The sequence below is a fragment of the Vanellus vanellus genome, assembly GCF_965231255.1.
Source record: "Vanellus vanellus genome assembly, chromosome: 26".
NCBI classification, from domain to species: domain Eukaryota; kingdom Metazoa; phylum Chordata; class Aves; order Charadriiformes; family Charadriidae; genus Vanellus; species Vanellus vanellus.
This window is the reverse complement of record NC_138931.1, coordinates 5,444,564-5,466,569: the sequence shown is the minus strand read 5'-3', so window position 1 is coordinate 5,466,569 and position 22,006 is coordinate 5,444,564. Positions and strand designations below refer to the sequence as shown.

General features: G+C 44.1%; 1 protein-coding gene across 1 annotated transcript; it reads left to right on the top strand.

Annotated features, from left to right (window-relative positions):
* Nucleotides 1-2,716: 2,716 nt before the first annotated feature.
* On the top strand, nt 2,717-7,645 carry BMP10 (bone morphogenetic protein 10; the record flags this gene model as incomplete). The annotated part of the gene is made up of 2 exons (XM_082495830.1): nt 2,717-3,050; nt 6,702-7,645. 2 exons carry the CDS (start codon nt 2,717-2,719, stop codon nt 7,643-7,645), a joined length of 1,278 nt encoding a protein of 425 aa, XP_082351956.1.
* Between the last annotated feature and the right edge of the window lie 14,361 nt (nt 7,646-22,006).

Here is a 22,006-nt window from a genome sequence, read left to right as displayed (position 1 = left end):
TAGCGAGAGAGGAGATTCAGCTAAAAAACTGGGAGCCATGCAAATGCTAAAGAAATCCTGTTAATTTCAAAACCTTCAGCTCTAAATCTCAGAGACAATCCCAAACCCTCAGAAAGGACCCACGTAATACCGTAGATCCCGGTGCTTACAAGCTCTGCAAGGTATATCTGCGTGCTGTTGCCTGTCCAGTCAAGCCATTATTCATGTTTGTCAGAGAAGGAAACCCAGATATGAGCAAGGACTGAGGATAAGGCCGTATGCTGTGAAGTGCTGAGATGGCTCAGCACCTGCTGCCTTCCAGCAAGGAGTAACTCTTACAATGTGCTTATCTCTTTCATTTAACAATATCTGCATTTTAACAAATCGGTGCATTTCTGAAATGAATATTTAAGCAGAAAAAAAGGAAACCACTTCTGTAGGTACTGTCACTCTCATGACAAATCTACTACAGCTCTCTGTCACAAGCCAGCCTCAAGATTTTCCTTTACAGTAGCCAGCGTTGCGCTGCGTGAAAGAGTTAAGGCTAAGTCTATTCCCATGGTTTTTAACGTTAATCTCACTTCCTATGGCTTAGTTCGGCATAGCCAGGTGATGAATCACCAAAAAAAAAAAAAAAGAGTGTGCTTTTCTTTTACAGTTAATTAACAGAAGTGACCTGAACTCAGCTCCAAAATTTCCCTAAGTTTTCTATGCTTAGCTCTGGAAAGCCACAATATTCAGAGCTGAGCCTTTGACAAGGCTGCAGAGGATTTATAGATAAACCTGCACAGATCTTCACAATGAGATGTAAATGAATCTTCCTAAGTTCAGATATCTGCTTCTAATGTTGCATAGCAGTAACAGGGACCTTGATAACATACTTAGCTTTTATTGTCAAGTTCCCTGTGTTTAGAAGTAGAAAAGTTGAATAAAATGAGGTTAAAAGGCCGTGCTGAGGTCTGGCTCCGTGGCATCAATACTGCACGGGATTTTCACAAAAATATTTATGAAAAAAAATAGAGGATTAATTTAAAATGGGCACGACTTGAGTATTGTTCTAATGAAGTCAGCTGGAGTTGTGGCTATTTGTGTCAGTAATAGATTTAGGCCATTGAAGAAGGAAGAAAGTTGTGGAGATGGGGTAACAAATCAATGGATGTGCTTAGCCATAATGGAAAAGCAGAGTCCGGAAAACTCAGCAGGTCAGTGGTGGTTTAATCTTTGCGTAAAGTTCTTAGTGCTTGCAAGGAGAAAATCTGCAGTAGTCCTGAGAAGAAATGCCTCCTTATCTTTAGAGCTGAACAATTTGGGCGCAGGAGCCGAGCTCGGGCCCTCTTGCCAAAACGAGGGCACTTTGAAAAAGTCTGTGAAGAAGAAGGAGATTTGAGCAGACAATGTTATATAAGAACTAGACCGATTTTTGCATGCACAATCCTCACATTTTGTTGAAATTTGCACGCTAAAGCAAAAAGGGCCACTAAATAATTTTAGCACATCTTTTTGGCAAAATCATTGCCATATTCCCCACATTGTGCCTCTGAGCTATTTGAATCGATGCGAAGGTGAAGTCAGAGTAGTCTGTTGGCCTTTGTGCGTTTTCAATAATTTTTAGACAGCCTCTTGGCAGCGCAGTGACTAAATCAAGAATAACTGTCCCCTGCCAAGTCACATATGTAACGTAAAGAAGGAAGGAAAGATTTTCTGAACCATTTGCAAGTATTCCAGTCCTCTCTCTGTTTCTGAGCATTTATCTGGCATGCAGCACTGGGTGCTGGCATTCAACCCTTGTTAATGTCTAGATCAGGAGAGTGGTTTATAGTGAAAATAAGCACTGGGTGGGGAAAAAAAATCCTTTATCACAAACTGTGTGGTGTCAATGCAGGTGTGTGGTGCCCGCATAAAAACAAATTGAGGCCCAGCATTACAAGCCACGCTTTCTGGCTCGCATTTGATCTCTCTTCGAAGCGCTCCTTCCAGCGGAGTCCTCGCAAAGCGCAGCTTTATAGTTGCACTGGGAGAAATTCTCCTCACTCAACCTGAGTTCATCTGCTCCTCTGCCTTCAGGGCTTTGTGACTCCAGTGTTGTGGCCGTACCCAGAGCTCCTCTCCCATGCTTGCTGTACGAGCACAGAAGAATGGACCTTTTCCCAAAGAAGTTCCTTTGTAAGAGTAATGGGAAGACTTAGCTCTAAAATAGTTTTGCAAAAGGCAGAGTTGTTACCTTAAGGAAGCTATTCCTTGCCCTTGGTGCGGAATTGATAGGTTTGGGTAGAGGCTCTGTAGAATTTAAATGTCAGCTTGAAATCTGCGTGGACGAAAGTTGTTCGCGCACGGCGAAGGAAGTCAGCTACCAGGAGGCAGAAAGAAAGGGCAGTTCCTCTCTGAGGAGAAACTTGTCCTATCTCCAAGTGTCCTAGCGCAGAATGTTTACAAAACGCTCATTAAGGGAAAGGGGATTGCGAGATAGCAACAAATCTGGTGAACAGCTTACACTACACGAGATAAGAGAGGCAAGGCGACCATAGAAGAGAGCAAGCCATATCCAATTACCGAGACCTGGTTTTGGGGAGGGGGAAGGGGGAGACAGACAGGACGGATCACAAGTTTCAAGACAAGAGCTTCCAAACTTGTCATCTCTCTGTGACACAAGCCGTGTACAACCCAGGGGATAAAACCGCCACTTAGCCCACACGAGAGCTAGAGCTTGTTGAGTGCGGTTGGAGGCTAGAGCGAAGTCATGGATTCTGTAGTCGTCCAGCTGTGGGCTGTCCTCTGTCTCTTAGTTCACCTTGCCACTTGCAGTCCCATCCTGAGCTTGGAGCACTCTTCCTTGGAGGAAGATGTGCCTCTTTTCGACGAGATTCTCTCCGAGCAGGATGGTGTTGATTTCAACACGCTGCTTCAGAATATGAAAAACGAGTTTTTGAAGACTTTGAACCTCTCTGACATTCCCCTGCATGAAACGGCCAAGGTGGATCCACCAGAGTACATGCTAGAACTGTACAACAGGTTTGCCACTGATAGGACATCTATGCCATCTGCAAATATTATTAGGAGCTTCAAAAATGAAGGTAAGATATGTGCATCTCTAGGAGAAGTAAATAGAAATGAGCGTCTTTATAGTCAGTGAGAAATGTATTTGCCTGGCATGGAGCATGAACCGCGCTAGGGTTAAAAAAGGCCTTTCAGTGAGGATGGCGTTGGAAATAGGCAGCTAACACTGCTTGTACAAGTGTTACCCAGATCCTGCTTCTTGTGGGAGAGATCCCTCAACCTTTGCTTTTGAGACTGTAAGGTTTGGGGGGAAGAAGATGTTTCTTTAACATATGGACAGCACCGAGTATAATTTGAGTGCATCATTTTCATTGTCCCATAATGACACACATCATTTGCAATTACCTGATTGATTTTTCAAATGGATACCTTAAGCAATATTTGAAATTAATGCAAGAAATGTTTTTACATGCTGTTCAAAGGTGCAATATTTTCCTATTATGAACTTAACCAAAACCGGCTTTCTGTTAATATCCTCTCACTATTGATCCTCATGGGATTTGTAATGTTTTCTTCCTTTGGGATCTGAGCATAGTCCAGGAAATACATATAAATGTGTGAAGCAGAATTTTGGATAACCCTTAGGTTCTACTGTGAAGGACTAAAATACTTCCTATTTAAGAAAAGAAAAAAAAAGCTGAAGAAGCCTAATTGTGACCGTAGGTAGTTTCCCTATAAGTTTCTGCTTCAGCATTTCCTCTCCGTTCAACGAGGAGAAGATAATGTTTCGGTGCCAACATTCAACAGTTTCTCAATACCTGTTTGTGCCAATACAGGTTTTATGATAAAAACAGTTTTCAACTCATCATTTCCAAATACCGATTCCTCGACTTGGCAAATACAAGTGCTTTGATTTAACTGCTCAGTACATGCAGCTATTCAAACTGCCATGGGGATTCCCTTATCCTTTGCTAGTCTAATTAATGAAGTATAGAAGTCATTATTACTTTTTTATAATGTTTGCAATTTCAAAGTGATGAACTATAAGGAGAGGCTACGTGCAACACATTTCAGTTCTGCAACACAGTGAGATTCAAGGAGAGAATCCGAAAGCTCTGTTTTGCTCTGCCCTTCTGCCAGGCCTGGACACTCTTCACCAGCAACGTGTTTCTGGTTTGAAGAGGCACTAAATTGGGTTTTAAATCTTCTTTATGTATTCCTTTCTCCAGAGTGGAGGAATATATGGAAGGATTGATGGCAAACCAGTTGTACCCACTGGTGAACAGTCACTCATCTGAACAGCAGTGCCTGTCACTGCTCATCAGCATTAATGAAGACATACGCAGGAACACATGTTGTTCTTTTCTCATTTTAAACTATTCAGAAAAAAAATAAATGGGTCAAAAACTGCCAAGTACAAGGCGCTAAAGAATAAAATACCGTGTGGTTTAGTGACGTAAACCTGAAGTCATTCCACTGGCAAAACCAAAATTCTTTCAGGTTTGCAGCATTGCAGATGGTCCAGACTGACCTTTTGCCAGTGATATGTGTAGCAGTTGGCTATTCTGTGCCTTTCTGTAATGATGACGTTCGATGCCTGTTTCATCACTGTGCTGAAGTTCTGCACCAGTTGGGGCAAACTTGGCTTAACTTTCTGTCATTTCAGTATTTCTCTCACCTCTTCCTGTCTAGAACAGTAAGATGCAAAGTGAGACTGCTGATGTTAAGACAGCTTCATAAACGCATGCAGTTAGAGGGACTGTGCAATTAATGTTTGTTATGGGTCTTGAAAGTCTATAACTAAGAACCATCCATTTCATGCTAAAGAGCTCTTTTGATAGAGAAATTAATTACTTGCAATGACCCCGACAGTAGAAATAGACCATACCATGTAATTTTTTTGTTCACCAGCCCACTGAAAATTTGCAGTAGTGGTAGTTTCATTATTATCCATTAAATCCTTTCTTAAATTTGTTATGAGAACATTATAGAAATATAACGTTCCGCACGGCTGGAATTAGCTCTTTGTTTTAACCCATGGACTGCAACATCTCTTTTGTAAATGGGACTGTAATCAGTTCTTAAAACCTGAAGAAAGGTCTTAGGGGAAATTTTTCTTTTCCTCTTGACTCAAGATCTCCCTTCCTGACCCAGCTAGGGATGCAGTGGTAACCTACGGACTTTCTAGCTGAAGAGCAAAGTCACATCCTGACTTGGAAATGAACACTTCTCATACCCTGCTAGCGCTCACCTGGCTTCTTACACATGGTGTGGCCTTCCTCTGCCTCCTGGTGAATTACTTGTGCTCATCTTCTGTATGGTCAGGTGGCATTTCTTCATCCTGTCATTATATGTTATCACTGCAGGCTTGCATTAACATGTCAAGGTCTAGGAAATCCCAAAGATTACTTCCAGTATGGAGATTATAGCTCAGCTTGAATAGCATTGTCTTTCAGCTCACAGGCTGCTCCTACCCTGGCACTGTGCAGAGTGTATTCAGCTCCTACCTTTTTCAGTTGACAGGTAGGGAAATGCAAGCAGAATGACCCTTCATTTTTTTTATTTATGAACAGAAGAAAGTGCAAAATGAAAAAAACAAAAAAGAAAAAAGATGGCAGGGGTACCTCAAAACTGAAATTAAGTAAGACAAGTCACGTGCTTGAGTGAACTGCTTGCTTAAGTGCACTGATGGAGCATGGCCAATACTTGCGACTTTATCAGTGTCATTTTTCGACAAACATATCAAAATTGGAGAAGTCAGAGATGAAGATAGTAGTAGGTTGCAAGTAGTTTGCCTTTGCAGAAGTGTTACCCATAGTCCCTATGTCATAATCTGTCTTCTGAGTTCCAAGTGGACAGCACAGTAATTCAGCAACAAATGCACAATCATTAGCTAAGAATCCTGCATTGTGTGAAGAAATGCATATTGCCTATGTATAAACAAACAATGCAGATAGGACAGACAGCCTGACTGACAAGCAGATATTATGTACTTCTTATATGTTTTATTAACTAAAGCTGCCAAAGTGCCTGGCTGAGTACAGCTGTTTGACTGCTCACTTGAAGCCCGTTGAGTCTGGGGCAGAATTTCTGTTGACTGACGGTTCACGCTGCCTGCTCTTCCTAACCAGGAGCCTTTACATCTTCTGAAGCAACTTTTCCTCCCTTGGTGCTTGGCCCTTTCAGTTTCTGAGGGATGTTTCGGCAGAAGGGAATACCTGCTAGCACAGAAACACTCAGCAGACACAGATACAGCCTGCTGTTCTTGCATATGCAGCTTCTATGTCATCTTCCCATGTTCACTCCAGTGCTATATCCTTGTTCCCTTCCTTTCCTGCACTGATAAATGTTTTTCCTCATTTCTTAAGTAGTTGCTGTGCAGCCACCTAGAAGTGATTTCATTTCAGTATTAGGCAATACATTTTTAATGTGTAATCCTTCCAGGTGACAAGGGAGTCCCTGGAAGGCATGGGGATAGAAGGATAATCTATAAATCCAGGTTTCTGGTCTTTATCATGTCTGGGATCTTGCTGTCTTTAGACATCTAAAATAAAGTCAGCCTTTTCTACAAGTAAGGTTTTGGGAAATGGTGAAAAAACAGTCTGCTGGAACTTTTAAACTGAATCCAAGCAATGCAAAACATGTCAGATGAACTTTGGTGCATCTGTTGGTGATTTGTTGCTGGATGTATTGACCCTTCTAAAATATTTGATCTTTGTCATTTCCAGACTTGGCTTCCCACCCTATTGGTGTTACAGGAATTCGGAAATACCCTCTTCTATTCAATGTTTCCATCCCTCACCATGAAGAAATCACCATGGCAGAGCTGAGGCTCTACACCTTGGTGGAGCGGGACCAAATGCTCTATGATGGGCTTGACAGAAAGGTCACCATTTTTGAAGTGCTGGAAAATGACCATATGGGGGTAGGAGAAGAGAGAAAGACAGTGGCACTGGCATCCAGGCACATCTATGGCACGAGCAGTGAGTGGGAAAGCTTTGAGGTCACCGAAGCCATCAGGCGTTGGCGAAGGGCAGGGCTGACCACACACCGGCTGGAAGTTCATATAGAGAGCAGGGAAGGGGAGGAGCAGAACGGAGAGGGGAAACTCGATATCGACATCAACTCGGAGGCTAAGCACGTGCCCCTGTTGATTGTGTTCTCTGATGACCAAAGCAATGACAAAAAAGAGGAGAAGCAAGAGCTGAACGAAATGATAGACCATGAGCAGCTCCTGGACTTGGAAAACCTGGAGGTTGGAAATTTCCACGGCCAGCCTGGCGAGGAGGCACTGCTCCAGATGCGCTCCAACATAATTTACGACTCTACTGCCCGAATCCGGAGGAACGCAAAAGGCAACTACTGCAAAAAGACTCCACTCTACATAGATTTCAAGGAGATTGGCTGGGATTCCTGGATCATCGCGCCGGCAGGATACGAAGCTTACGAGTGCCACGGAGTGTGCGCCTACCCCTTAACAGAGCATGTCACACCAACGAAACATGCCATTGTCCAGACTTTGGTTCACCTGAAGAATCCCCAGAAAGCCTCCAAGGCCTGCTGTGTGCCCACCAAACTCGATCCCATCTCTATTCTCTACTTAGATGCAGGGGTGGTCACCTACAAGTTCAAATACGAAGGCATGGTGGTATCAGAGTGTGGCTGCAGATAGTAGCAGGGAATGCATGCGCAGGGGAGTGCACAGGGGAAGTATTTAATGATTCAGTCTGTAAATTTGTACATTTCAGATTTCCTATTTAATAAGGTTATTTAATGAGGCATGTACAGATAATTGTATGTTTCCTGTTACGGGGAATGGGCAAGTCATACGACTGTAGGGAATGTATATTTTGTTCCATTGCTTGCTTCTTGCTGTTCTCCGCTGTCCAAATTATGACTGAGTCTCTCTTCCTATCAGGGCGTAGAGCAGATCACTGGATTGTTTGGGAGGGCTCTTTGTGCCAATGGTGCACATTCAAATTCACAGAAATAAAGGCATATTTTTGTACTTTATAAATGCTGATTGGCATCTATAGGGATTTCCAGAGCTACTAAAGATAGGTGAACTATGGGCAATACGCACCTAGGTTGATTAGTTTTGTGTAAAATCTTTATAAAGATCTTTATGTGCTCAGATTTTTTTTTTTTATTTACCTCTGTAGATCTTAAGTCCTGATAATTCTCAAGCTCCCAAATCACAAAGGCACAACAAGGTGTTGGACTTTTTTCCTTTTTTCTTAATCCTATCTTTAATCTTTCCCTGTCTCAGTTGAAGGTAACTGGCAGGGATGATTTGGCACCTGGAGTGGAAGGGAACCATTCCCTTTCCTGTCTTTCTTAGTAAAGCAATGGGCCCAGGAGCAATGCCAGGCTTGGGCAGCGCTCTGATGTGCGATGGCAAGAAATTCCCCCTGTGCGTGTTTATTACAAAAGCACCCTGTGTAAAGCAGCACTGGCTTTGTTGCGTTGGCTGTGTGTTCTCTCTCAAGGGCCAGAGCTTTAGGTGGCAGAAATAAGTGCGGTAAATTTCCTGAATCCTTGAAATTGTACCAGTCTATACCAGCTAAGAAACTAGTCCCCTTACCCAGTCCAGTAAGTTACATACAATACAGCTATGTAATCCAATTCAAATGGCCAGGTTGTAGTATTGCATTTAGTCTGCATAGAGCTAGACAGAAAAGGAGACCGCTTTGGGCCAGCTAGAGAAAAAGAATCTTTCCTTTATGTATGTGCTGAAGTTGTCAATTCTTAAAGATCTTGCCCCTCCCCTCCTTAAACTATATATGATGGAGTCACATGCCATGTTTCCGCCACTCTTCTGCAACAAATCGTGGTGATAAGAAGGTGTCGGAGCTGAGAAACAATAGACCCGTCACTTTATTTATACTAAGCTGCAAATTTGTCAGATTCTTGGGAAAGTGTAAGTGACGTTGACTCTTTTAGCCTGCACCAGAGCCTACTGTACTGTCCCTGCATCTGTTTTACACTTTTAAGGGAAAGTTATCTTCCCTGGAAGTGATAAGGGTCTTTGAAAGAATCACTCTAACACTTCGTGGGAAAGAACACTAAAGACTTTATCACGCACCAACAAAAACCAGTTTCACCTATTTTCACACATATTCTTCTGTGCTTCCCATAATTTATTGACCTATTTATTGACTGCCTGCCTTTGTAATATAATGTAGAATACAGAATGTTTTATTTTTGTGCTTGTGTGTAATCCCACTTGGATAAAACCTTGTACTGATCCTATTTTACGTGGAATCTCTCTGTTGAGTTGGGCTGCACAGAGACTGGGGTTGCTGATTTTTTCTCTTCTGGATATTTGTAAATATTGTATATCTCCCTTGCTTACAGAACTGTTCACTCACTGCAGTGATTTAAATAGCATTCTGGAGCACGTATGGTCTTGTCCAATGTATAACTACTCTGCAGGGGTATCATTGCTTTAAGTGCTCAGCTGTGTAGTTTATTGTAGAGTTATACAGTCTCCACTCGTGCTGCGTGTTTCCAGATAGTGGGCTGCACCATGGGGCTATATTGCCTTATGCCTGCTGCAGATCTCACCCTGTGAGTGACTGACACCGCTCGCGGCCCTTTCCCCTGAGCTACACTGCAATCTCAGTCTGTGGTTAATGGCATGTTAAAAGAATTACTAAGAGGTGTGATATTTTGCTCTGCTGACATGAACTGCAGCAGCCAACGGTTGAAGTGTGACCGCACAGAACCTTTCAAAAGTATCCACAATTCTTATGAAGCTATTTGCCAAGACAAACCATTCACCTTGTTAGGAGTGATAATCCAACATTAGGGAGATAATCCGACATTTGCTTTTATCATCTCTTTTCTGCGACTGTTCCCGTGGCAGTGATCTGACCAGTGTGCTTTTTGCACCACAGTCCTTTACTGAACAGTACCGTTTCTGAACAGCGTGTAGGAGGACCTGTGCCTTAAAAATAATAGGTAACCCACTGTAATCACCCATAGTCACTATAAAATTTCAAGTGACCACACAGCAAAACAGAGTAGCTGCCTTGGCACTCTCTTATTGCTGGAGATTTGTTGTAATAGCACAGATAGTATACAGTGTATTACAGCACGATGCAAATGCGAGTAGGCATGTAATTTTATCAGTAAGTAAACCTGCATGTCTGAATTTTTACAAGATCATTAAAAATATCAATGATAGCTTTTTAGAATTAGGGGCCAGCCAGTCTTTTGATTTTAGTAACTATACTAATTACCGTACTGCTGATGGAAGAGGATTTCAGCCAGAGTTTGTGCTGAAAAACTGTGAAGCATGAGATGTATGCGATGTGCCCTGTTGCTCTGGTTTGAGAGAAACTGAGGATCTCTTGAATCGTTCAGCTGCACCAATGCAGTTCATAACCTGAGATTAGAACTATTGAGAACGGTATTTAATTTATTAATGTGTGTCTGCCGGGATTGCATGTGTGCTTTATGAGCAAAACCTTACCTTACTTTTACCTTACCCTTGAACATAATTATGCAAAGACATGTGCTGGATGTTCATGCAGTTAGATGGCAGCAATCAGGCAAAGTACCACCAAAAAAACTTGGCGACAGTTATTTTATAAAGAGATTTCCCTAAGTGGCAAATTAAGCTTGTTTCTGCAAACTCAGAAGTGCATGGCTTTAAATGCACCTGTCCATATAGATATGACACTCACAAATAATATGGTGAGTGCATGACAAGAGCCAGTGCTACCAAGCTGTAAGTGCTGGTAATGTCAGCAACACGTCCCTGAAAAAATATTCCACTGCATGTTTTCATTTTCTTTGTTTCTTTACTCCTTCCTTCCTTCCTTATACCGTCCTTCCATTCATCCACATTAGTACTGTGAGTTCTTCTGTTTCTAAAAGAGTTTATTTTTCACATTAAATAGTAGTGTGCATTGATTTTCCTTCCATTTCTGATCTATTTTATATCAATATGCTACCAGATGCTTGACTTAAATCTTAAAAGCACAAAAACCTTTTAGAAAGGTTTGGAAAAATATGGCTTCAGCATGGAAGTATTTATCTTTCTATCCATCCATCTTTGAATTATCACATGCCTGTCTCACCGACATCATCCATATCAGTTGGATTTTTGCTTTCCTCTGTTTCTAACTGAATAAGAAAGCGTAAGCACATGTGAAGCCCCTTTTTTGCTGGACGCTGTATGAAATGCCAGGCAGTGCTTGCAGTCTAAATGGACAGGACAGGCAAAGGGGTGGGAGCAGAAACAAGCGATACAGCAAGAGGAAGAGCCTGGATAACATATCAGTGAGGGATTTGAGGGAAGAGCTTTGGTCTTGGATTACTGCTCTTAAATCAACACACACAATACCTCCAGAAGAGCATGAACTTCAAGATGTCTTACTCATTTCTTGGCCTTTGAAGAAATCATGACAGCTGTGTCTCCTGTGCAAACACTCAGCACCAATGCCAGATATCACGAAGCACTTGGAAATTTGAGGTTCCTTTAAATGATCCCTATCTCTTAGCTCTCTGCACATGGACTAAAATTCCTCAAATAGATTTCTCCCCAAAGCTTTCTTGCGTTACCCATTTTTTGGGTGTGATCCCTGGAGCCCAGGCTCACTCCGCAATGCCCTGTGAACTGATTGAAGATACAGAATCGTGGCTTTTTGAGCATTAAAACTTGACAGCTCAGCGTGGCTTTTTCCCAGCCCTGCCAGCCCCCTTGCTCGGGGCAGCCTGGCTGTTTGGTGTGGTCTGTGGAGCCTGGGGAGAAGGGGCAGGGCCCCACGCTGTTCTGGCAGGACAGCAGGGCACCCCGTCTCCCTAGCAGCACCTGGTACTAGCTCCTGCTGCTCCCATTTGGAAGTGCCCAAATGTCAGTCTTTGGGAAAAAAAAAATATTCCTGAATATTGCAGACACATACCTCTTTCCAAAGGCAGTGGGGCTTGCCAGGGGAGCAGCGGCTCTGGAGCTAAAGGCACAAGGATCAGCCTCTCCAAAACTGAGGTCACTTAGGAAAAATCATCTCCCGAAGCAACCATCGTCCAAAGCAGTGGCCAAAACCTGTGCCCACCTTCTTCTTCCAAGCTCCAACTACTCCACTGTCCTTCTTACACTGCTCAGAGAGCACAGCAAACCAGAACCTCCTGCAGCCTAGAAATATCAAAGGATCCTGTGGTTTTTAACAGCCACGGGCAGTTTGGTTCCTACCTACAGCACTGTGGGAGAGGTTCAGTTAAGTATATTCTGTGAAACACACTGAGGCAAATCCCAGCAAAATCTATAATTTGGGGGGGTGGGGGGTGGGGAAGAGAGGAAGATTTCCTGGCACTTGAACATCTGCTTCAGGCATTTGAAAAACTACAGCCCAGTGTTAATTTAAACTTCCTTATAACCCAGTTCAACATTTGGAGTGCAAACACTGTTAATAGGATGGGAACTGGGGTGGTGGTGGCTTGCTTACTATATTGAGAAACAAAGCCAGAACAAAACTAGCTTGAGATAGAGTTTTTGTTTATACTGCTGACCCATCTGTCTTCATTAATGCTCTATTTACAGGAAAAGTTTAAAAATTAGCTTCTGCTCCTTCTTCAATTGCAACAGCAACAAATAAAGGCTGAATGGTTCATTTGCCCTTGACTAAAAATGGAAATTCTTATCAGCACCCCTTGGAAGAAGAGGTTTATTATATGGAGTGTATTATCGTTGAATATTAGTGCTGGGACTAGGCATTTTGGCCAGAGCTGTGTATCTCTAGCACAGGCAGCATCAGGAGTGAAGAGCAATCAGGGAGGTGCCTATGTCGCAGAAAGCAGAAACCAGCCACAAAATGTGACCCATGTCTTGCTGTAAACTCCAGCTTTGAAGTCTAAGGGAGAAAGAATGTGTTTCGGTTTTTTTTTTCTCCTGCATTGACCCCCACAGGGTTATGGTGTGATTTCCCTGGGTGTGCAAAGGGACACATTTGAGCCCAAACCTTGACATGGCATACATAGAAACCACCCAAGCTGTGTCTGCCACCGCCACTGGATAAGAAGAGGCACTGCAGGGTGATACCCCTTTCTCTTACCTGCAAGTAAAAGAACAACATATATGCCCTTGAATTTCTAGAGTTTAAATGCCTAAAAGGGAACAGATGAAAGCTGCCCCAAACGTGTCTGCCCTGAACATCCTCCAGACAAAATGAGGCAGGTTTGTGACAACCTGTTATTAAGATGGTTTAGCTGGCCAGATCTGGTCACACATTTAGTTCGCACAGCTGTAACTCGAAAAGGACCTGAGTTTATGGCCTAGTGCCCCTGGACATTTCCTAATGAAAAGAGACTGGTCAAACCTACTGCTGTGCAAATGAACTTCTTTAAAAGCATCTTCTCAGTAAGAAGAAAAAGCAAAGTTTTGCACTACAAGCCCACCGAAATAGAGACATCCATTAGAAAATCAAACCCAAACTCTTTTTCTATAAACCATAAAGTCAGTAAGTTCAAAAGGGTAGACAGGTTTATCAGAGTTACCATCTCATTTGCATGGCCTACTACAGAACCCTGGGCACATTTTGGGAACAAATCTGGCTGCTAGGCATCTTGTCATGCTCTCCTTCACCCTTTTGTTCCTGCCCTGCTCTCTCTCACCCCTCTGTCACTCTCCATCCGCTTTCGCTCAGGCAAGACACGCTTTTTGTCATGCCACGTCTCTGCAAGCCGTTCCCTGGGGAGCGGGACTCGAGGCACGTAGCGTGGCTGCCCCTCTCACAGCAGAGCGGCTTGCGGGGGAAATGCAAGGCTCTTAAAAGCCGTAGAAGGAGCAGCCATTAGAATTACTGCTTCTTTTCCAAGATAAAGTGGAAGAAAAAGTCCACCTTTTGATGCCCTTGTCAAGAAGACGAATAGTGGAAGGGGGTCCAGCTCTCCCTGCTGAGGTCTTGGTAACATCTCCTGCAGCTACCAAGTGCATTTGCTTTCAGATGCAGGCTCGTAAATGCCAATTTATTCTACTGCCTCTCGAGTCACTTCAGATGTCAATAAGTGCAGAATTTGGGCTAGTTATTAGCTGTGAAAATTTCTGCTTCCAACCCCATCTCACAGCACGGCATCGCTGGCAAAACTCATTAGGATATGGCTGCGTTATTCCAGCAAGCTGAGTTACTTTTTAGAGCAGATAATGCCAGAAAATATAGAAGAGTGTTGGTAGCATATATACTTCAATATATCCAGCTGAGGGCAAATGAGCTTGAACTGGAAATAGGGAGTTTACTGACTTGTTTTACGCTGTTGGATATGTGCCCAACGTGATTCTGTTCACAACACAAATTGATCAAGCCCCTGCTCAGCATTTCAAGGGCTTAGTGGGACCTTTGATTGCATTTTTTATGTAAACAAAGGAAATACAAGGGATAAAAGCAATCAACATGGCTGCAATAAAGGAAATGATATGAGAGGAATGGATTTCCGTGACATAGAGCGATGCTTCCTGAAAAGAGGGTGGTTTTTTTCCTAGCTCCAAATACTACATTTTCTGTGGTGGCCCAAAATACAGCCAACAAAGACAATATGCAGTATTTTATTTTAAATGGGCAGCCGTGGTACCGTTAACTCAATATTAGCATAACTGTATTTCGCAGAAGCTGCTGCCTGTCGTTATCTGCAGTGACTTTAGTATGAGGGGATGCTCGCTGCAGCACTAGAGCTCCCCAAACAATGTCCTCCCGCTCCGTGCGGCTGAGGCTATCCAGGATGTGAGCTTCAGATGGTGTTGAAAAGATATGTGTCGAGTTAAGTGAGAAGGTTTAAATACAGGGTGGCCTCTGAAATCAAGTACAGTAGCTAACTAGCAACAACAGCTAAACAACAGTCCAACCTTCCATAGCTCTAAGGTTTATGTTGGCTTTGCTGTAGCAACTCCTTATCTTTGCAGAGATTAGAGCATTTTAGATCAGTTGTTGTGAGATTTGGTGGAATCCATTTCCTGAGCTGTCACCGCTGGCTAATCAGGCAAAGTCAAAATGCAAAGCTTTGGGAGAGTGGGAAAGCAAAACCCGTTGTCCTACAATACTGAACGTGCTCTATTTGCTTTTATCATTGCCAGATTTTAGATGCCCAGCTCAAGATACTGATACAGAGAAGCCTACAGCCTGGAACATAAGCCAGCTGAACTGTAAGCAGAGCAAACATCTTATTGTAGGAAAAATGAGCCCTTTTACCATTTCTACAAGTACTGGTAGCTGGCATAACTGTTCACCACTTATTGTTTACTGTGCTTGCTCTTCACCAGATCTGCACTACGAAATCCCAACCTGAATTGCCCCATGGGTTAAAATGAGAGTGAGGATCCCCGGGAAACTGAGGCCCACACAGATAGGAAACTAATGGGCTGATCCAGGTGTTGAAGCAGTTTATGTGATTTGATTTTGGCTTACAGTAGTTGGTTGCTGCTGACACAAACACAAAATAGCATGACATCATGCAAATACAACCTGCTATCCAAAATTTCACTTATAGCTTTCTACCAATTTTGAAGTCATTCTTGCAGGGAAAGCAGGGATAAGCTCAACCACCGTTTCTTTCCTTGCTGAACTCCCTCCTTTTCCTTTGGGTTTTCTCTAGATCACGTCGTTTCTCATTCCTTTGCACTCCCCTGCCAATCGACAACTTACACCAGCTGCAAATTTGGACCAATAATATTGATTGCACATCTTGTGCTTCCTCTGTCCACCCTAATTAGTGCATTAGAGATAAGCAACGTGCACTGAGCAGTGAGCTAATGGCAGAGGGAGCAGGCCGTGCTTCGTGGGGCATGCGTCCTTCCTGACGGGGGCTGCCACACACGTTCCTCCATGACACTGTTCAGGGACTGCATGCAACACTAATGAGCTCCAGGACAGGCAAACAATTTAGACAAGGGCCTCAGTGAGCTCCCCAGAGTTGCATTAACCCTTGCACTTACTGCAAGAGAAAGGAGTAACTTTTAAGACAGAGCTGTTGGCTAAGCCGGACCCTGCTGCACACTGCTGTTGGAGCACAGCAGCCTTCGAGGAACTGGGTAGCCACTGGGAAACAGTAGTACCTCTGTGAACAAATGAACTACACCTCTGTATCCGTGCTCACCTGTTCTTCTATCAGTAACCATCCCACTTTTCCATCATTCTCTCATTCTTGTGTCATTTTTCTCAGGGAAGAAACCAGTATTGTCTTCTGGCAGAATCTCTAGCCTAAAGTTAATAAACAGAAGGGTCACCTGGCAAGCTAGGCAATCCAGTTGTTATCACCAATATTTATAGCGTAGATTCAGGACTCCCAGGTCTTTGTCTGACTCTGTTTCATATGTGCTCTGCAAACGTTTTCAAAGGCATCATTACTTTTGTGTTGTTTTGGAAAGCAAAAATCTGTGACCTCGATGGCTTGACTTTCACAAGGATGGAAGACCTAATTAGTTTGCCTTGAATAGTGAGTGCTGAGCACTCTGCTGCAAACTCCTTTGCCTTGTCTGGCCAAGGCATGGCAGGGCTTGCACTGGTGCAGGCTCGCCCTCCTGGGCAATGGTCTCCTGGCTGGCTGGTATTGCAGCTAAAAGAGGATGGGGAGCTAAGACACGGGGCAGGTCAAGCAAAAAGCAGTCTAACTGTCCAAGCCCTACGCCAGTGTCCTAAAAAGCCACTATAGATGCAAATCTCATTAAAGCTCCATCTCCACATTGTGGTGGGATGCCAGGGTGCTTTGCCCTGGCTGGTTTTCCTGAATGTGATTTCTTAACAGCCTTACAAAATGGAAGAAGGACTGTGCTAGATTTTTATTTTTAAAAGCCATCCGGCTTGCCATTATCAGTGAGGCTTTATATTTGACTGAGCAGAAGCGGGTCAGAGTGGATGACAGCAATTTAATCTGCTGTTGCTTTTCCATAACTTCTTGGGCTATCCTTGACCCTAAGCCAATGCCCTTCCACTGCCAGCTAGGGGAAAGATCCAGTCTCATGGAGTTAATGAGCTTCTAAACCTGTATCCCAGGTCTGCAAGCTGTAAATGTGATTTATCCCCATTTCAAACTTCTTTACGCAGCCTTCTTTACACTGGGCAGGAGGAAGGTAGCAAGGGAGCGGGATGTTCCCGTTCCCCCAGTGGAAACATCCCTTCCTAGGGTGTGACAACACTTCAGTTTCCAGTGGACATTTCACCTCTCACTCCCCAGCGCTGCCTTTAGGTGTTGTGTTGGGAACAACTGTCCTTGGGGTGCTTGGCTGACTTCCTGGCTCCTGGATTGGTGTTTCCATAGATTTCAGCACTTAACATGAGCACCAGATTTTTAGTAGCATCAGAAAGGTGTACGCATGCAAAGGGAACACTTGGCAGCATTAGAAAACCCATCCTCTGAGCCCCAGGAAAGGACACGCAGGGTAAAGGTGTCAAGGAAAAGACTCAAAACTGCTCTGACCCTAGGGATCAAGGGTGGACCTCATCCAGAGCATGCGGAGTGCAAGGGGAGCCTCTGCAGCTGGATGGCAGCCTGTGCTGGTCCTAATCGGGGAGCCCAGGAAGGAAACAAGGCAACACTGCCGGGGAAAGGAAAAATTTACCTCTCACATGCTCAGAAAGCAGTTGCCAAGTTGATGCTTATCCTCATTTCTTTAATAAGAGGTCAAAGCCTGGTTTTAAAACGCGCTCGTTTGGAAATAGCTCCCTGGATGCAGCTAACAGCATTTCGGCCAGCTGATGAGATTAAAGAAACATTCCCCTGCTCCTAGTTCCTGTTATCGGTACATTGTGTTAAGAGGGCCGAAATATCACGTCGTGTTTTTACACGTGATAAAGCAAATTTTCATAAGCCACACCAGTGGCCGCTGACAGTCCTGGGAGTGTCGTTCCCCCTGCCGCGCAGGGCTCACCAGGGTCGGCTGGGCATGGGGGAACAGCGGGACCTTCCGGACAGGGTTATACATGAAAAGTGAATGGCTTTATTTGAAGCTTCCTTACATGATGGACTCAAGGGGTAAACAGGATGTTTCCTTCTCGCTGAGCTCTCTGCTCGTTGGATTTTTCAGCTTGGTAAATTCTCTGATGTTTGCTAAAGGTTGAGCACACCCTGGAGTCTTGCAGTGGCAGCACCACTGAGGTCTCTCTGCTGTGCCCCACAGCCTTACGGTTAGAAAAATTGCACCCAAATTCATATCACTCACCTGCTTTCTGTATTTGGCTGAACTTATAAGCCTTATTTCTTTAGAAACCAGGTTCCCAATTAACTGCTGAGCACTTCTGTTTATGGGAATTACGTACCAAGAAAACTCTTGTAGAGGAAAAGAGCTAGAAGGGTAAACTATTCTTGGTGAAGACCATGCATGTGGGGAGCTGTTGGCAATGTGAATTACCCAAGGAAGAAGCTGTGCCCGCTGCAGCCTCTGCGTAGTATTCCCCATGCAAGTGCTCAGGGCATTTACTTGCTTGAATAACTCAGAATTCCTAAACTTGTGGGTTTTTTTGTGCTGGAATAGACGAGCATTTTCTCCAAAGGAGTGCTTATTCAGGCAACTCCTGTCCCTGCAACCCTGGCTGCTCTCTCCTGCCCCCATGCTGGCCCTTGCTTTATCAGGATGCTCCTTTTTTCCCAGGTTATTTTTCCTCCAGGCCAGTTTGACGGTCTGGCTTCGTAGCATCCCTGTGCTGCAGCAAGGTGGCAGGAAAACACAGAGAAAGCGGGACAGTGGGACTGCTTCCAGGGACGGTTTGGCTGGAAGTCTGAGGACTTTTTTTTTCTCCCCACCTTGGTGAACAGTTATTCATACACAGTCTCAATTTGGCAGCCTTTTCTTCTTAAAAGCAGCCCGTTTGGGGGGTATCTTTCAGCTCTCACGTAAAGGAAGGACAGATTGCATTACTCTCTCATTCCTGGGGAGAACAACATGTTCTCACTGCTTTTCTTTTGTCTGCATGAGCCATCCTAAATAATAACTGGACTCTTTTCCCGCACGTCCACCTCGCCTCCCACAGCAACTTCCTATTTTATGCAGTAGCCAAGCTAAAAAAGGAAAGTTACTATCATGCCAAAAATGCAACTTTGATAAAATATGAGGGGATAAGTCAGCCTAAGTGTGACTGGCTCAGGATCCAAAGAGAATAATGTGGGAAGGAGAATTTTACTTTCTTGCCTCTCACGCCTACCAAACGCCTGGATACAATGAAGTGAATCCCTAAATGAATGCATTAAACACCTAAAAAAAGCAAAACAGATTTTTTGCTCTAATGCAAACAATGCTAGACGGTGAGGGCAGGACTGAAATTATATCCTAAAAGATGTCATATTTTCGCCCCATAATGCACGGTTTAACAGTTTTAAATGCATTCAGACCTGTGGTTTTAATTGCTCTAATTTGGAAAGCCATATCACAATTAAAAGGAGAGGAAAACCCTCAGTATGTTTTGTGGGTTATCCTACACACTCTCCCATCACCTCAAAGGGGATGCTCGCGTGTCCTCTGGCTGTGCAGTGTGAGTGTTAAGGGAGGTGAAAAACTGCCCTTTGGGCAGTTCCCAAGCCTACAGTGCCCAGGACAGAGTTGAAAAGGATCTTTCTACAGGGTTTATTCTTTACTCTTTCTGATAGACCGTCTGTTGTACTTTTATATGATAGTAGTAGTTTCACACTTTCTAGGATATCCAGAATCAATGCTTAAAGCCTGCTGAGCTGAAAAGCAGCCACCAAACAACCTTCCATGAGTTTATAATGCCCCTTGCAGCACAGAGGAGCAGCAACCCCTGCTTCAGGAAGACGAGAGACTTTCTCTGCTACTCCTTCCCCAAAAAGCTTCACGGCTTGGCTGCAAAAAGAGAGGAAGAAAGGAAATTTAGGTAATGCATCAGTCAGTTCTTGGAGTTTTCATGTTTTGGTGTCTCCAACAGAAGATCTCAAAGTGCATTAAATCCAGAGTAGGATTTGGGCATTGCCAGCATTTAGGTGCGGCTCTGCACGTTGCGTGGCTGAGCCGAGGGGATATACCCTTGGGGCTGAAAAGGATGCAAAGTTTCCACATGTCTGGGCAGATCCATGCTCTTCTGTCTCTGGAAAATGCTCACTTTTAAAAAAAGGAAAACCTCCTTATCTTACAGCATCGAACAGCAATACCAGCTCATAAGATGCCCATGTCATTCCCTGAGGCTGTTCACTCCCCCCATGCACTTAAAAATTTCCAGCCCACCTGACCTCTATTGGAAGGTCTTATCTTTTAAATATGACCATTGTAAACACTCCAAATTTTAATGGGCAGAATATCTTCAAAGAAGTTACTCTGATCTTCAGAAACAGTCATGGTTTGATAGAGGTCATTTTGCCTATCTGCAGCGGAAGTGGAGGAATGCACAGTTTATACTAAAATAACGTGCACTTGTCCTAATCGCGGAGACTTCTAAGCCTCAGCCAAGCCTTTTCACGTCATTACAGTCTACTGCGGGCTGTGAAGGAATTATTTGCCTCTTCACACTTTTGATCTTTGCAGAAAGGAGCGTGTGGCATTTCCAGCTCAGATGTTCACGACGCTTCTCCTAGACCCGATGGAGAAGTTTCTCCCTAAATGACTCCTGAGCCTCACGCCCAGATTAGTAATGAGTTCCTTGTAAAGGTAAAAAATTAAAAAAACACTGAAGCAGCTCTGTCCAGGTCATCTGAAATCACAGAAAAGAATCGTGAATGGGAACGGTTGCTCTGAAATGATGGCAGGCAAAATGCATCTCGCAGGCACTTTGGAAACCTCTGGATTTGAGTGTTGGGAAGATGTGGGTCCCGTAGATGCATGGTGGGAACTTTGACTTGCAGCACCAATGGTGTTAACGATGCTTTGGGACTTTGGGAGACAAGAAATGTGTCATCTGAGGATGCGCTAGTGTTTGGGACATGCAGGTGATGGGGAAGGTGAGGTTTGAATAGCTCAGCTTTGAAGGTGTCTAAGCCTGGTGGAGGCCACACTGTCCTCCTTGCGGCTCTTCTCTGTGACACCCATCCTTCTGCAAAGCTGTGGGCTGTGGAGGTCTGCACCAGCAAGTCCAGCTCCACTGGGGTTATGTGAGCCTCACTGAGATTTTAAATTAGCAAGTTTCAGATTTGAAACATTTTCATCAGATTTGATCACTGCAAGAGCAGAGGACCTCAGCTGTGGGTCCTTCTGGAAGGCACTGTGGTTTTGCAGCAGCCCCATGCAGTAACCCCACGCAGGCCTCCAGAAAAATTTAATTCCCTGGTGTGAAGGTTTGTGGGCAGGACAGTGAGGAGCTGTGTAGTCTCTGGGGATGCTATGGAAACGAAAACCACCTGCAGTCAGAGTCTATAGGGCCAATGAGCTATTTATGGATCAGATCCTTAACTGCAGCTTAACTTTGACAAACCTCTCATTTACCGGTACTTTATATCCACAGCTGAGCCAAGGTGGATTCAATACACCAAACTGAATCCAAGTTTGAGACTAAGGAGTCTGGGCTCAGTTTTAGGGCTAGACAAGTCATCCCCCAGCAAGGCTGATAGCAGCAAATGCTATAGACCCAGTATTTTTTATTCTCCAATAACATTTTCCTGCTCCCATCTCCCCTTTTTTCACATAGTTTCCTCTGTGTCCCTCTCTCTCACCAGTTCATTTTTCTTCGCAGTCTCTGCCAAGCAGGTCTGCAGCCTGTCTCAAGCTGAACATTTGCATCACCAAAGCCAAGTCCTCAGTAGTGGTAATCCAGTGTTGTTGCATTAACTTCACTGTGCTCGCCACAGAGGCCCTAGACATCTTGCTTGAAAACCCCTGCAGTTCTCTGGTTTTCCCTTTTCTCTTCCCATGAAGGCTGTAGGCTGGGCTGAGCCTGTATGGTGGTGTTTCCCCTTCTCAACGTAAATGAGGAGTGAAAGGTGTTCTTGCAGAGTCCTGTTATTTTCTTTCCTACACCAAAAGCATCAGCAGCATCGTGGTACTGCTGGAAGGGCAACTTGCTGGCAGGCAGCGGGAAAACAGGCAGACAAGTTTGCAAATAGCCACACTTGGCACCATGAGACCTTCGCATCCAGTTAGTCTTTACGCTGATGGCAGCAAGTG